This window comes from Lepus europaeus, chromosome 23, assembly GCF_033115175.1.
Source record: "Lepus europaeus isolate LE1 chromosome 23, mLepTim1.pri, whole genome shotgun sequence".
Classification (NCBI taxonomy): Eukaryota; Metazoa; Chordata; class Mammalia; order Lagomorpha; family Leporidae; genus Lepus; species Lepus europaeus.
In genome coordinates, this window is record NC_084849.1 from 8,545,883 (window position 1) to 8,561,849 (window position 15,967).

The 15,967-nt window shown below is 45.2% G+C and overlaps 1 protein-coding gene across 1 annotated transcript in view; it reads right to left on the bottom strand.

The window, feature by feature from the left end:
* Positions 1–15,967, bottom strand: part of ATXN2 (ataxin 2) — a 116,438-nt gene that overhangs the window by 18,344 nt on the left and 82,127 nt on the right. Inside the window, exons 15-18 of the mRNA XM_062182848.1 lie at positions 14,814–15,118; positions 14,419–14,482; positions 12,715–12,867; positions 12,294–12,354 (exon numbers count right to left, since the gene is read on the bottom strand). Coding sequence (XP_062038832.1) covers positions 12,294–12,354; positions 12,715–12,867; positions 14,419–14,482; positions 14,814–15,118 — 583 coding nt within the window. The remainder of the gene's footprint in view (positions 1–12,293; positions 12,355–12,714; positions 12,868–14,418; positions 14,483–14,813; positions 15,119–15,967) is intronic.

A 15,967-nucleotide genomic window follows, 5' to 3' on the forward strand; every position in this document is an offset into this window, starting at 1 on the left:
TACAGCGCTAGTTGGAGTCCCAGCAACTCTGTTTCCATCCAGCTCCTGCTAATGTGCTGGGGAAAGCAGAAGAAGGCCCAAGTGCTCAGGCCCTTGCTACCCATGTGAGAGACCCGGATGGAGTTCGAGGCTCTTGGCTTCAGCCTGCCCCAGTCCTGGCTATTATAGTCATTTGGGAAGTGAACCAGCAGAGGGAAGACATCTCTCTGGTCTCTCTCACTGAACTTTTCAAATAAATACAATAAATCTAAAAAAAAAAAAAAAAAAAAAAGAGAGAGAGAGAGAGAGACAGAGAAAGAACTTCGGTCCCTACCACCCACACAGGAGAATGGCTTGAGTTTCAGGTTCCTGGCTTTGGTCTGGCTCAGTCCTATTTAGGACATCTGGGGAATCAATCAATGGGAGATTTTCCTTCTCCATCTCTATGTCAAATAAAGTAAGTAAATATAAATTTTTAAAAAGAAAAATATCACTGAAACCAGAGGCTGACCTTGAAGACTCTACCAAAAAAGAACAAGAAAAAGGGAAAGAACATAGATTACTAATACTAGATATGGAGTAACAGAACAACCCTGCAGATCCTATAGACATTGAAAAGATGAAGGAAAATTATGAACTACTTTATGTCACTAAATTCAGTAAGTTAGATGAAATGGCCAGTGTTAACTTGATACCAGAAGCGTATTAAGACATTAGAAGCAAAGAATATCCCTCAAGAACACAGACAGAAGCCCCTTTAATAAAACATTATTAAATTGTGGAATATATAAAAAGGATAATGTACCATGACTAAATGGAATCATGGGAATATAAGGCTGGTTCAATATTAAAAAAAAAAATCAGTCAATATAATCCTTCAAGATAAGAGAACAATGCAGAAAAAACATAATCACCCTGGAAGATACCAAAAGAGTTCCTAATATAATCCCACAACCACTGACTTAAAAACAAACAACAAACCAGAAACCCTGTGCAGACCAGGAACTGAAGACACCACTATCACTATGCTTTAACAGCAAAGACTGGCCTCCCTCTAAGAACAGAACACGGGAGATCTCACCGCTTCTGTTTAAGAGTTCAACAGAAGTCCCAGTCAGCACAACTAAGGCAAGAAAAGAACACAGTGACTGAACTGTGACTGCATAACACACAGAGCTCTACGTCTTAAAAATAGCTAATAGAAAAAACAACTGGGTTTGGCAACATAGTTAAGAAAGTCAATATTTAAAAATCCAGTATGGGAGCTGCTGTTGCAGCATAGCTACTGTCTGCAATGCAGCATCCCATATGAGCTTTAGTTTGAGTCCCAGCTGTTCCGCTTCTGACCCAGGTCCCAGTTCTCCTGGGAAAGCAGATGGCCTCAGTACTTGCACCTGTCGCTCATGTGGGAGACCTGTATGGAGTTCCAGGCTTCTGGCTTCAGCCTGGTACAGCCCTGGCCATTGCAGCAATTTGGGGAATGAACCAGTGGATGGAAGATCCCTCTCTCTCGGAAACTTTTTTTTTTTTTTTTTTTGACAGGCAGAGTGGACAGTGAGAGAGAGAGAGAGAGAGAGAGAGAGAGAAAGGTCTTCCTTTGTCGTTGGTTCACCCTCCAATGGCCGCTGTGGCCAGCTCACCGCGCTGATCCAAAGGCAGGAGCCAGGTGCTTCTCCTGGTCTCCCATCGGGTGCAGGGCCCAAGCACTTGGGCCATCCTCCACTGCACTCCCGGGCCATAGCAGAGAGCTGGCCTGGAAGAGGGGCAACCAGGACAGAATCTGGCGCCCTGACCGGAACTAGAACCGGTGTGCCGGCGCCACAGGTGGAGGATTAGCCTAGTGAGCCGCGGTGCCGGCCCTCTCTGAAACTTTCAAATAAACAATACTTTTTTTCAATCAAGTATAGCTCAATGTACTAGTAAGTATTGAAATTTTTAAAAACATTCACAGTAGTATAAAAAATAAGATTAAAAATATACTTAAGAAAATATACACAAAATTGACAGAATAAAAATTACAAAACACAAGTAAACTCAAACTTAGATCTAGGGGCCAGTGCTGTCACGTAGCAGCCACTGCCTACAGTGCAGACATCCCATATGGGCGCCGGTTTGAGACCCGGCTGCTCCACTTCTGATCCAGCTCTCTGCTATGGCCTGGGAAAGCATAACATGGACCAACGCCTTGGGCCCCTGCACCCTCGTGGGAGACCCGAAGAAGCTCCTGGCTCCTGGCTTTGGATCAGTGCAGCTCAGCCATTGCAGCCAATTGGGGAGTGAACCAGCGGATGGAAGGCCTGCCTGCCTCTCCCTCTCTCTCTCTCTCTCTCTAACTCTTTCAAATAAATAAATAAATCTTAGGGGAAAAAAAAAACCTTAGATCCATTTATATAGTAAACGGAGAGATACATCATGAAATAAAATGATTCCAAATTAAGATATCCCTCTCCCGCCCAAAAAAAAAAAAAAAAAAAAAAAAAAACCCACAAACCCTGATCTACAGATTCAACACACAGATCCCAAGCTGATTCTACTCAATGCAAACAATCTAGAATAGTCAAAACAATTCTGTCAAAGGACGAAGCTGGGGGACTTACATGAACTCACTCAGATCTATTATAAAGTAACAAATCAAGTTTGGTTTGAGGTAGAAACACAGGTCAAATAAAACAAGACAGTTCACAAACAGACTATACAGTCATATACAGTCAACTGACTTCTACAAAATGCTAAAACCGGCACACCGGTTCTAGTTCCGGTGGGGGCGCCGGATTCTGTCCTGGTTGCCCCTCTTCCAGGCCAGCTCTCTGCTGTGGCCCGGGAAGGCAGTGGAGGATGGCCCAAGTCCTTGGGCCCTGCACCCGATGGGAGACCAGGAGAAGCACCTGGCTCCTGCCTTTGGATCAATAGGAAAAACAGTAGTGCTGGAAAAACTATACACATAAGCATATATATAAATGCAGATGGGTCTGTGTACATATGTATGCAGATGTGTGTAGTGTGTATTTGCACATGTGTGTAGTGTGTGCACATATACAGATTTCTGTGTATATATGTGTAGGTGTGTATACATACGCAGATGTGTGCATATACATATATGCAGGTGTGTGTGTATGTATATAATATACATTGGAAAAAAGAAACCCAACCTTTACTTCATCTTCTTCACAAGAACGGGAACAAGTAATTTACTAAACAGATTCTGACAAACAGCCAAAGTACACACACACAAGAATACTATGATCAACCATTATCAGGGAAACACACATTAAAACCATACATTTTTTTTTAAAGATTTACTTATGTATTTGAAAGGCAGAGAGAGAGAGAGAGAGAGAGAGGTAGGTTTTTCATCTGCTGATTCACTCCCCAGTTGGCCACAACAGCCAGAGCTGAGCTGACTCGAAGTCAGGAATCAGGAGCTTCCTCCGAGTCTCTCACGTGAGTGCAGGGGTCCAAGGACTTGGGCCATCCTCCACTGCTATCCCAGGCAATAGCAGAGAGCCGGTATGGAAGTGGAACAGCTAGGACTCGAGCCAGTGCCCACACAGGATGCTAACACTGCAGGTGGAAGCTTTACGCCACAGCGCCAGCCACAAAACCACAGATTTTAAAGACAAATAATACCAAGTGTCAGCAAAGCTGTGGAGCACCTGAAAGTTTCCTGGCTCATCAGCTGGGATGTAAAACAATACACTCTGAAAAATAACTTGCCAACTTTTTATGAACTGAAACGTGCATATTCCATGAATTAGCAATTCCAATTCTTGGTTTAACTAAGAAAAATGAACATAACAACATCTGTAGACAAATGCTTATGGCAGTTTTATTCATAATAGTTAAATTCTGGCAATAATCCAAATGTTTATCAAGTCATAATGAGTAAACTGCACAGAATACACTGGAACACTACCTGGCAGTACAAAAGAATAAGCAGCCATGTGACAACATGAAATAACCTCAAATCACTACACTTCTTAAGCCACATACACAAGACCATATACTGTTATGATTCCATTCATTAAAAAAAATACCTAGAGGGGCTGGCGCTGTAGTGTAGCAGGTAAAGCTGCCTCTTGTACTGCCAGTATTCCATACAGACACCGGTTTGAGACCTGGCTACATCACTTCTGATCCAGCTCTCTGCTGTGGCCTGGGAAAGCAGAAGAAGATGGCCAAGTCCTTGAGCCCCTGCACCTACATGGGAGACCAGGAAGAGGCTCATGGCTCCTGACTTCTGATCAGGCCAGCTCTGGCTGTTGTGGCCATTTGGGGATTGAATCAGTGGATGGAAGATTTCTTTCTCTCTGCCTCTGCCTCTCTCTAACTCTGTTTTTCAAATAAATAAATCTTTAAAAACAACAACAACAACAACAACAACTAGAGGGGCCAGCCCTGTGGCACAGTGGTTAAGCCACTGCCTACACTGCTGGCATCCCATATGGGTGCCAATTCCAGTCCTGGCTGCTCCACTTCCTATCCAGATCCTTGCTAATGTGTCTGGGAAAGCAGCAGAAGATGGCCCAAGTGCTTGGGCCCCTGCTACCCATGTGGGAGTCCAAGAAGCTCCTGGTTTCCGATAGGTCGAGCTCCAGCTGTTGTGGCCATTTGGGGAGTGAACCAGCAGATGGAAGACCCTTCTCTCTCTAACTCTGCCTTTCAAGTATAAATAAATCTTAAAAAGAACAATCCTAATCCACAGTAAGAGGAAACAGATCTGTGGTTACCTAGAGCTAGTGTAGTGAAGGGGCACAAGGTACAACCATGATTGATGAGGTAGTTCCATGAGTGCATCCAGCTGTTGAAACTCATAAAAATGTAAACACAAAAAGGAGTACATATATAAATTACAAAATAAAACAGATTTAAAAATTCTACATAGCCATTTAGAAGATAAATTGTATTTGTAGTCTATGCTGTATGCAAAGATAAATTCTAAAAGACCAGAGATTTAAATTTGCTAAAAGGAAATTACCTAAGTTCTATAGTCTACAAGAAAAAGACAAATGAATTCTTTACTACATGAGAGCAGGGTAAATCTTTAAAACAAAAAACCCAAAGGTGAAACTCATGGAGGGAAAAAAAGGAAGAAACTCCAAATTTTAAGACTTATAAAATCTTTGTATAAGGATAGACAGTCACTTCTAGGACACAGATGTCTAAAAAGAAACAAGAAACAGAGTAATAATGATATTTTTCTTCCATCATTCACAAAAGAAAACATAACAATAAATGTCAACAAAGATTGCCTAGACGAGTTCAGGAAGGAGAAGAGCTTTTTTTAAATAAATGGGGATAGGGCAATGGATATCCACATGCAGAAGAATGTGGATATCATGCTACTCCATACACTAAAATTTACTCAAACAGATCACAGACCTCACTGCTAAGAGGTAACCTATAAAGCTCTTAGAAGACATTTTAAAGCCGGCGCCGTGGCTCACTAGGCTAATCCTCCGCCTTGCAGCGCCAGCACACCGGGTTCTAGTCCCGGTCGGGGCACCAGATTCTGTCCCAGTTGCCCTTCTTCCAGGCCAGCTCTCTGCTGTGGCCCGGGAGTGCAGTGGAGGATGGCCCAAGTCCTTGGGCCCTGCACCCGATGGGAGACCAGGAGAAGCACCTGGCTCCTGGCTTCGGATCAGCGCGGTGCGCCGGCCGCAGCGCGCCAGCCATTGGAGGGTGAACCAACGGCAAAAATGAAGACCTTTCTCTCTCTCTCTCTCTCACTGTCCACTCTGCCTGTCAAAAATTAAAAAAAAAAAAAAGAAGAAGAAGACATTTTAAGAGTAAATTCTGAGGCCCTGAGTTAGGCAATGGTTTCTTAGATATGACATCAAAAGCTCAAGCAACAGAAGAAAACAATAAACTGAATTTTATGAAAATCAAAAACTTCATCAAGTAAAAAGACAATCTATACAACAGGAGAAGACATTTGTAAATCAAATCAGATAAAAGATCTGCGAGTAGATTATATAAAGAACACTTACAACTCACAGTAATTAGAAGATAAATTAAAAATGAGATCAAAGGACTGGTGCTGTGGTGTAGCAGGTTAAAGCCCCTGGTCTGCAGCACCGGCATCCCATATGGGTGCTGGTTTGAGTCCTGGCTGCTCCACTTCCAATCCAGCTTCCCACTAATGTGCCTGGGAAAGCAGTGGAAGATGACCCAAGTACTTGGGCCCCTGCACGCACATGGGAGACTTGGAAGAAGCTCCTGGCTTCTGGCTTCAGATGGTTGTGGCCATTTGGAGAATGAACCAGCAGATTTAAAACCGCCCCCCAACCCCGTAACACTTTCAAATAAATAAAATAAATCTTAAACAAAAAAACAAAAAAACAAGGTCAAGTATTTAAATCAACATTTCTAGAAAGAGGATATTCATATTCATGTGCATTAAATACATGAAAAGATGCTCAACATCATTAATTAATTAGGGAAATGTAAATCAAAACCACAATGAGACACCACTTTATACCCACTAGGATGGACAGACCCCAAGAAAAAGTATCAAGTGCTGACAAGACCATAAAATGGTACAGCTGTTTTGAAATGCTGGCAAATTCCAACAAAAGAATTCCACTCTCAGAGAAATGAAAACTAAACTCCAAATGAGAACTTGTCCATGTTCATAGTAGTAGCAGTCACAGCTACAAGTCAGAAACCACCCAAATGCTGATCAACTCAACAGGTAAATGCGGTGTATTCACAAATGAATATTTGTTTAGCCACAAAAAAGAATGACATATACACCGCTACAACAGACAAGTCCTGAAATCATGCTAAATCAAAGATGTCAGTCACAAAGAGTTACAAGCAGTATGACATCAGTGACACGAAACACCCAGAGGAGGCCAATCTAGCGTATTTGGGGAGTGACCCAAGATACCTGTCACTCTACCTTGCAAGAAGATAAGAAAAAAAAAAAAACACACACTTAAAATAAGATACAGGGGCTGGCACTGTGGTACAACCAGTTAAGCCCTGGCCTGAAGCACTTGCATCCCTCATGGGTGCCGATTCTAGTCCTGGCTGCTCCTCTTCTGATCCAGCTCTCTGCCATGGCCTGGGATAGCAGTGGAAGATGGCCCAAGTCCTTGGGCCCCTGCACCCACGTGGGAGACCCGGAAGAAGCTCCTGGCTCCTGGCTTCGGATCAATGCAGCTCCGGCCACTGCAGCTATATGGGGAGTGAATCAGCAGATGGAAGACCTCTCTCTCTGTCTCTACCTCTCTCTAACTCTTTCAAATAAAAAAATAAAATAAATAAGATACAAACACTCTGGATACCTAAGAAACATCTATATTTTTAAGTAGATACCTACCAACCAAATATGTAGGAATTAAATGGCATGTTGTCTGGGATTTGTTTTAAATACTTCAGCAAAGAAACAAGTATATATGAAGTAAATATGGCAAAATCTTGATAACCATACAATCTGAATGGGGGATAGAGTAAATACCGAATGACTCCCATCTCCCACACAGCATTTGAAAGGCAGAGAGAGAGAGAATCAATCTTCCATCCACTTATTCACTCCCCAAATGCCTGCAATGGACAGAGCTGGGCCAATCTGGAGCCAGGAGCTTCCTCTGGATCTCCCACGTGTATGTAGGGCCATACTAAGCTGCTTTCCAAGGTGCGTTAACAGGGAGCTGGATCAGAAGTGGAGAAGCCAGGACTTGAACCGGCGTCCATATGCGATGTTGGAGCCGTAGGCGGTGGCCCTACCCACTACGCCACGGCACCAGCATAAGTACATAATTTCTATTTCTCTATTAAAATGACACTGCCTCCGAAGTTCAAATGCATTGTCTTGCTTTTTTTTTTTTTTTTTTTTTAAAGATTTTTATTTATTTATTTGACAGGTAGAATTACAGACAGTGAGAGAGAAAGGTCTTCCTTCCGTTGGTTCATTCCCCAAATGGCCGCCACGGCCAGCGCTGTGCCTATCCGAAGCCAGGAGCCAGGTGCTTCTTCCTGGTCTCCCATGCGGGTGCAGGGGCCCAAGCACCCGGGCCATCCTCCACTGCCCTCCCGGGCCACAGCAGAGAGCTTGAATGGAAGAGGAGCAACCGGGACTAGAACCCGGCGCCCATATGGGGTACTGGTGCCGCAGGTGGAGGACTAACCAAGTGAGCCACGGCGCTGGTTCCCGCTTATTTTTTTTTTAAGATGCATTTTTTTATTTGAAAGGCATAATTACAGAAAGAAGGAGAGAGAGTGAGAGCAAGAGGGAGAGCAAGAGAGGAGAGAGAGGTCTTCCATCCGCTGCTTCATTTCCAGATGGCTGCCAACAGCCTCAGGTGCGCAGATCCAAAGCCAGGCACTTCCTCTGGGTCTCCCACACGGGTGTAGGGGTCCAAGTACTTGGGCAACCTTCCACTGCTCTCCCGGGCCATAGCAGAGAGTTGGATCAGAAGTGGAGCAGCCGTGGCCCAGCGTCATGGCTCATTTGGCTAATCCTCCGCCTGCAGCGCCGGCATCCCATTTGGGCACCAGATTCTAGTCCCAGTTGCTCCTCTTCCAGTCCAGCTCTTTGCTGTGACCCAGGAGCAGCAGGGACTTGAACTGGTGTCATATGAGATGCTGGCACCGCCGGTAGTAGTTAACCTCTATGCCACAGTGCTGGCCCCAAACTTTTATATTTTAACATAAAAATGTTTCCACTGCATCATTTTAAGTAATTAGTAAAATAACAATGTCAAATAACAAACAGTAATGCACTAAAATGTCATTAAAAAGAACAAGAACCCCGTTTCTTGGGGCAGATGTTGTTATAGCAGTTAAGTAATCATGTACTAGGACACCCACATCCTGTGTAAGAGTGTCCGCTTTGAATCCTGGCTCCACAGCTTCTGATCCAGCTTCCTGCTCACACACGCCTTGGAAGATCATAGACAATGACGGCTCAAGTACTTGGGTCACTGCCACCCACATGTAAGATCCAAACTTTGTTTAAGGCCTCTGGCTTTGGTCTACCCCAGCCCTTGCTGTTGTAGGTATTTGGAAAGTGAATTAGCAAACACAAGATCTCTCTCGCACTCCCTCTCTGCCTTTGAAGGAAAATAAAAACCAAAACACACTTTTTTTCCCCAAAATTTTTTCAAGCTCTCACAGTATGACTTCTCTCCATGACTAAATTACCTGAGGTAGACTTATTTTAATAGGTTCAAGTATTGTGTGATGTTAAAAGAACAACAAAGGCCGGCGCCGTGGCTTAACAGGCTAATCCTCCGCCTTGCGGTGCCGGCACACCGGGTTGTAGTCCCAGTTGGGCACCGGATTCTATCCCGGTTGCCCCTCTTCCAGGCCAGCTCTCTGCTATGGCCCGAGAGTGCAGTGGAGGATGGCCCAAGTGCTTGGGCCCTGCACCTGTAAGGGAGACCAGGAGAAGCACCTGGCTCCTGGCTTCGGATCAGCGAGATGTGCCGGCCACAGCGGCCATTGGGGTGCAGGGCCCAAGCACTTGGGCCATCTTCCACTGCACTCCCTGGCCACAGTAGAGAGCTGGTCTGGAAGAGGGGCAGCCGGGACAGAACCGACGCCCCGACTGGGACTAGAACCCGGTGTGCTGGCGCTGCAAGGTGGAGGATTAGCCTAGTGAGCCGCGGCGCCGGCCTTAGCATATCATTCTTGTAAAAAAATATTTAAGAGTTAAGATTCAAAAAATCAGGATTCCAGGCCAGCGCCGTGGCTCACTAGGCTAATCCTCCGCCTTGCGGCGCCGGCACACCGGGTTCTAGTCCCGGTCGGGGCACCGATCCTGTCCCGGTTGCCCCTCTTCCAGGCCAGCTCTCTGCTGTGGCCAGGGAGTGCAGTGGAGGATGGCCCAAGTCCTTGGGCCCTGCACCCCATGGGAGACCAGGAGAAGTACCTGGCTCCTGCCATCGGATCAGCGCGGTGCGCCGGCCGCAGCGCGCCTACCGCGGCAGCCATTGGAGGGTGAACCAACGGCAAAAAGGAAGACCTCTCTCTGTCTCTCTCACTGTCCACTCTGCCTGTCAAAAAAAAAAAAAAAAAAAATCAGGATTCCTTCAAACACCAGGAACTCTTGTTAAAGTGAAAATTTTCTACCAGCAGTGTAATTACTAGGCATTTAACAATATATTTTCTATATAAATTGTTCTAACTTCTATTGTTTATCAAGCAGAAACATAGCAACTAAAAGCTCAAAATTAACCAGATATCAAAAAAAGGGATCCTTTAGAGCATTTTCCAACATTGAAAGATTTCCTTTTAAAGATGAACATGTTTTTAACCACATGAGAAAGGTCTTCTATCCTCTGGTTCACTCCCCAAATGGCCGCAATGGCCAGAGCTGGGTCAATCCAAAGCCATGAGCCAGGAGCTTCTTCAGGTCTTCCACATGGGCGGAGGGGTCCAAGGACTTGGGCCATCTTCTACTGCTTTCCCAGGCCATAGCAGAGAGCTGGATCAGAAGAGGAGCAGATGGGACTCAAACCGATGCCCATATGGGATGCCGGTGCTGCAGGTAGAGGCCTACCCCACTATGCCACAGCACTGGCCCCCAACTCCCCCATTTTAAAAAGATGAGGAAAATACTCATCTAATAGAATTTTCACATTGGTTTCAGAAAAATGTTACCTTATACTTTAAACAAAATTCTGGGGGCCTGTGGCATAGCAGGTAAGATGGCCAGCACCTGATGTGGGTACCAGTTCGAGTCCTGGTTGCTCTGTGCTATGGCCTGGGAAAGCAGCAGAAGATGGCTCAATTCCATGGGCCGCTGCACCCACATGGGATACCTAGAGGAAGCTCCTGGTTCCTGGCTTTGGATTGGCCTAGCTCTGGCCACTGCAGCCACTTGGCGAGTGAACCAACGGATGGAAGGACTCTCTCTCCCTGCCACTCTGTAACTCTGCCTTTTAAACAAATAAATCAATCTTAAATTCTGGACTTGGGGAAACTGCAAGCTAGTGTAAAGTCAAGTCAGTAACCTAGTAAATTAACGTGGCAAACTCTCAAATTTAACTTCATTTTAAAATTCAGATTTAAGAGTGAAAACTTTAGAATTTATCAACCCTTTCTGAAGAATACTAAGAACATGCTCAGCTGATTGAAAATCCTGCCTCTTCTGATTTTATACATAAAAATTCATCCAGCCAGCGCTGTGGCTCAATAGGCTAATCCTCCGCATGCAGCGCCAACACACCGGGTTCTAGTCCCAGTCAGGGCACCGGGTTCTAGTCCCAGTCAGGGCACCGGATTCTGTCCCGGTTGCCTCTCTTCCAGTCCAGCTCTCTGCTGTTGCCCAGGAGTGCAGTGGAGGATGTCCCAAGTGCTTGGGCCCTGCACCCCATGGGAGACCAGGAGAAGCACCTGGCTCCTGCCTTTGGATCAGTGCGGTGCACCAGCTGCAGCAGCCATTGGAGGGTGAACCAACGGAAAAAGGAAGACCTTTCTCTCTGTCTCTCTCTCTCACTGTCCACTCTGTGAAAAATAAATAAATAAATAAAATTTCATCCAATACCCTAGTGTTGATCATCCAAAATCAATGCATAGCCTTAAACGTCAAAGCTTGAGTGGGTATTTTGGGCAGTAGTTGAGACTGCTGGGGCCGGTGCTGTGGCATAGTGGGTAAAGCTGCTGCCTGCAGTGCCAGCATCCCATGTGGGTGCTGATGCAAGTCCCGGCTGTTCTACATCCGATCCAGCTCTCTGCTATAGCCTGGGAGAGCAGCAGAAGATGGCCCAAGTCCTTGGGCCCTTACACCCATTTGGGAGACCTGGAAGAAGTTCCTGGATTCGGATCAGTGCAGCTCTGGCCATTGCAGCCATCTGGGGAGTGAACCAGTGGTTGGAAGGCATCTCTCTCTGCCTCTGCCTCTCTGTAACTCTGCTTTTCAAATAAATTAATTAATCTTTAAGAGAAAAAAAAAAGAAAGCCTGTTGTTGAGGATCCATGCACCTCATATTGGTGGGCCTGGTTCTGAGTCTTTGCTCCAGACCCAATTTCAGCTCCCTGCTAATAGGCTCCTAGAGAGGCAGCAGGTGAGTTCTGATACTTAGATTCCTGCCACCCACGTGGGAAGTCTGGATTGAGTTCCCAGTTCTCAGCTGTGGCCTAGCCCAGCCGCAGCCAGTGCGGGCATCTGAGGAGTAAACCAGCAGATGGGTGATTTCTCTCAGTCTGCCTCCTGCCCTTCTTCTCTTTCTCCCTCAAATAAAACTAAGAATTAGAGAAAGTCAAAAGTTGAACTATTAAATATTTATTCATTATACACCGTGTTGTTTAATCCATGCAGCATGCAGACTACAAGCAGACACAGGCAGGACTGTTCTCACCTTTACCTGCTCTATATGTCTTGGCTTGATTCACTGGCATGGGCGTCATGGGTATTGGGTATAAAGGCTTGAAGGAATGAAAAAAATAAATTAACATTAGGTTCATGATAATAAGAAGTGTTTCTATTCATGTTAAGTTTCATACTGCTAGAGAACTAGATCTGAGGTTTCCTGATTTTCTGAGTCATTAAAAAGACCCAAAGCTAAAAGCATAAACCCCAAACTATAATAACTGTAAATCGCTGCTCTCATTAAAAGAAATTCTCAGATTTAGGTCTTCATACTAACAATACACCAAACCCTGCATGCCTCCCTCTTTCAAGTATTTGTTTACCATCACTGCCTTGAGCCATCAAGTCTAAAGAAGGCCTGGTAAAAACTTCAAGCACCTAGGGAAGCTAAATGGACATCAAATTCCAGGACTTACTTGCACGCCTGGGCTCACGGGGACTGGATACATCATATTTGGTGCAAAACAAACAGGCTGAGTGTAAACTGGGGTTGGCTGCTGATGGCCCAGCATGGATGGGCTCGGCTGGGCTTGAGGCCGTGGAGAAGTTGGGGTGGTAGAAGGCTTTGGCTACAAAAACAAAAGCAAAATTCAACCATCTCAAGGTAAAAATTTAACTACTACAACAATTTAAAGACAGGAGACTCATTTTCCCAAACCACTTAATTTTTCACACTTTTAACTAGTCCCTTTCGTTGGATTAAAAAAAAAAACACACACACACAAAATAAACCTCCTGTTTCAAATAGAGGGAAAATGCAAATGCTGTTAGAAAGCTGAACTGTGCTAATTAAAAATTAATATTGAAGGGCCAGCGCTGTGGCTCACTTGGTTAATCCTCCACCTGTAGCACTGGCATCCTATATGGGCGCCGGGTTCTAGCCCTGGTTGCTCCTCTCCCAGTCCAGCTCTCTGCTGTGGCCCAGGACGGCAGTGGAAGATGGCCCAGGTGCTTGGGCCCCTGCACTCGCGTGGGAGACCCAGAAGAAGCTCCTGGATCCTAGCTTCAGACTGGCACAGCTCTGGCTGTTGCGGCCAATTGGGGAGTGAACCAGTGGATGGAAGACCTCTCTCTGCCTCTCCTCTGTGTAACTCTGACTTTCAAATAAATTAAAAATCTTTAAAAAAAAAAAAAAAAAACTAATATTAAAACTAGTAGCAGTTATTCTTATGGAACTGGAGAAAACGCTTTTAAAAATAAAAACTAGGCCAGCGCCGTGGCTTAACAGGCTAATCCTCTGCCTCGCGGTGCCGGCACACCGGGTTCTAGTCCCGGTCGGGGCGCCGGATTCTGTCCCGGTTGCCCCTCTTCCAGGCCAGCTCTCTGCTATGGCCCGGGAAGGCAGTGGAGGATGGCCCAAGTGCTTGGGCCCTGCACCTTCATGGGAGACCAGGAGAAGCACCTGGCTCCTGGCTTCAGATCAGTGAGATGCGCCGGCCGCAGCGGCCACTGGAGGGTGAACCAACGGCAAAAAGGAAGACCTTTCTCTCTCTCTCTATCCACTCTGCCTCTTAAAAAAATAAAAAATAAATAAAAATAAAAACTCTCTTCTTCCTAATAGAATAAGAACAAGAATCCATCTATGAACCTGATAGTCTAGCTTATCAACCATTTTCAAATTCTAACTCAAAGATTTATCCAAGATCACATCTAACTGATGAAAAAATGATGATCTTGGGACTGGTTTTGTGGCACAGAGGATTAAGCCACGCCACCCGCGATGCTGGCATCCCAAATGAGCATTGGTTCTAGTCCTGGCTACTCTACTTCCCATCCAGCTCCCTGCTAATGCACCTGGGAAAGCAGTGGAAGATGATCCACGTGCTTGGCCCTTGCCACCCACATGGGAAACCCAGGTTGAGTTCTTGGCTGCTGGCTTCAGCCTAGCCCATCTGCGGCCATTGCAGCCATTTGGACAATGAAAGAGCAGGTGGAAGATTTCTCTCTCCTCCTCTCTCTCTGCAAGTATGCTTTTCAGAGAAATAAATCCTTAAAAAAAAAAAGTTGTTATAGTACACTACAAATAATTTCAGAGGGAGGTACGGGAGGAACAACACTACCAATTATAATCTTTTTTTCATAGACTAGATTACCTCAAAAAAAAAAAGTAGTGAACTTACCTGAGAAAAGGAACGAGGGTTGAACTCCTTTGCATTGGGATTCAATGTTGACTTCCTAACTTGCCTAAACCAGAAGACAATAAAGGCCACTGAAAACTACTAGAATTGATATTTCTTTAAAACCTTCAATATCTAACCATTTTTTGAAAAACTGCTAAACATATATTAAACAATTCTCATTAGATGATCACAAATCTTTGTGTGTGTGTGGGGGGAGTATTACAAGGTGCAATGACATAACTAGCTTAGGGTAAAAATATTTTGACCAGCTATTTGTAAATTAAGGGCTACTTATAAAGGAATCTTAAAGCCCAGACCCTTGAATTGAGAGGACTAGAATGCTTTGTAAAAAAAGAACTGGATGCGTGCCAGGAGGTACTTCTATGTGTACTCACTCAGCTGCATCCGTCTTCTCCTCTTTCTCCTCTTTCTCCTGCTTACACGCCGGACTGGAAGTCTGCACTCCCTGGGACGTGAGTTCCGGTGCCCTCTTGTGCTCTGCAGTGCTCAGTACTGAAGGGGAAACACTGGGGCTATTCGGCTTGCTGCTGCCACTGGTGCAGTTGCTGCTGCTGTTTTCAATGAAAGAATCCTTAGCACTTGGTTCCATTTTGTCTTTGATCAGATCTCTGGATTTTTCTCCTTCTCTATTTTTGTTTAGTAGCTGATCCATAGATTCAGAAGTAGAACTCGGCTGTAACTAAAGGAAAAATAATTACACTAAATATTTTAAATAACCCTTGAAATAATTTTCTTTACATGTGCAAGTAAAGTATTAGGCATGAAATGCTCTGAACAAGGCTTTTTGATACTTTGAGAGTAATGTTTATATGACAACAATATACACATTATATAAGGCAACAATCGGAGTGTGCACACAACACATCCGTAGTCATCAAAGCACTCCTACATCCCAACATCAACAGTTCAAAAGGTTTACTGAGCGTCTACCATGTGTCAGGAACCGTGCCTGTTAGGTACGGAAAGTGTGAAACCATTCCTATCCTCCTAGACTTGCCATCTGAATGACATCAAAGCTCAACTACAAAATGCAGAAGTGCTACAGATCCAAGGCCGGCGCCGTGGCTTAACAGGCTAATCCTCCACCTTGCAGTGCTGGCACACCGGGTTCTAGTCCCGGTTGGGGCGCTGAATTCTGTCCTGGTTGCCCCTCTTCCAGGCCAGCTCTCTGCTGTGGCCAGGGAGTGCAGTGGAGGATGGCCCAGGTCCTTGGGCCCTGCACCCGCATGGGAGACCAGGAGAAGCACCTGGCTCCTGGCTTCGGATCAGCGCAGCACGCCGGCCACAGCGGCCATTGGAGGGTGAACCAACGGAAAAGGAAGATCTTTCTCTGTCTCTCTCTCTCACTGTCCACTCTACCTGTCAAAAAAATAAATTAAAAAAAAAAAAAAAAAAGAAGAAGTGCTACAGATCCCACCAAGAAGGTGAACTACAGAAAAGAAAGGCTTTCACTCCAGGTGTCATCTAGCACAAGGTATGGAAGGTGTTTAGGAGAGGTGTTTGGGAAAAGGAACATAGTCTAAGTAAA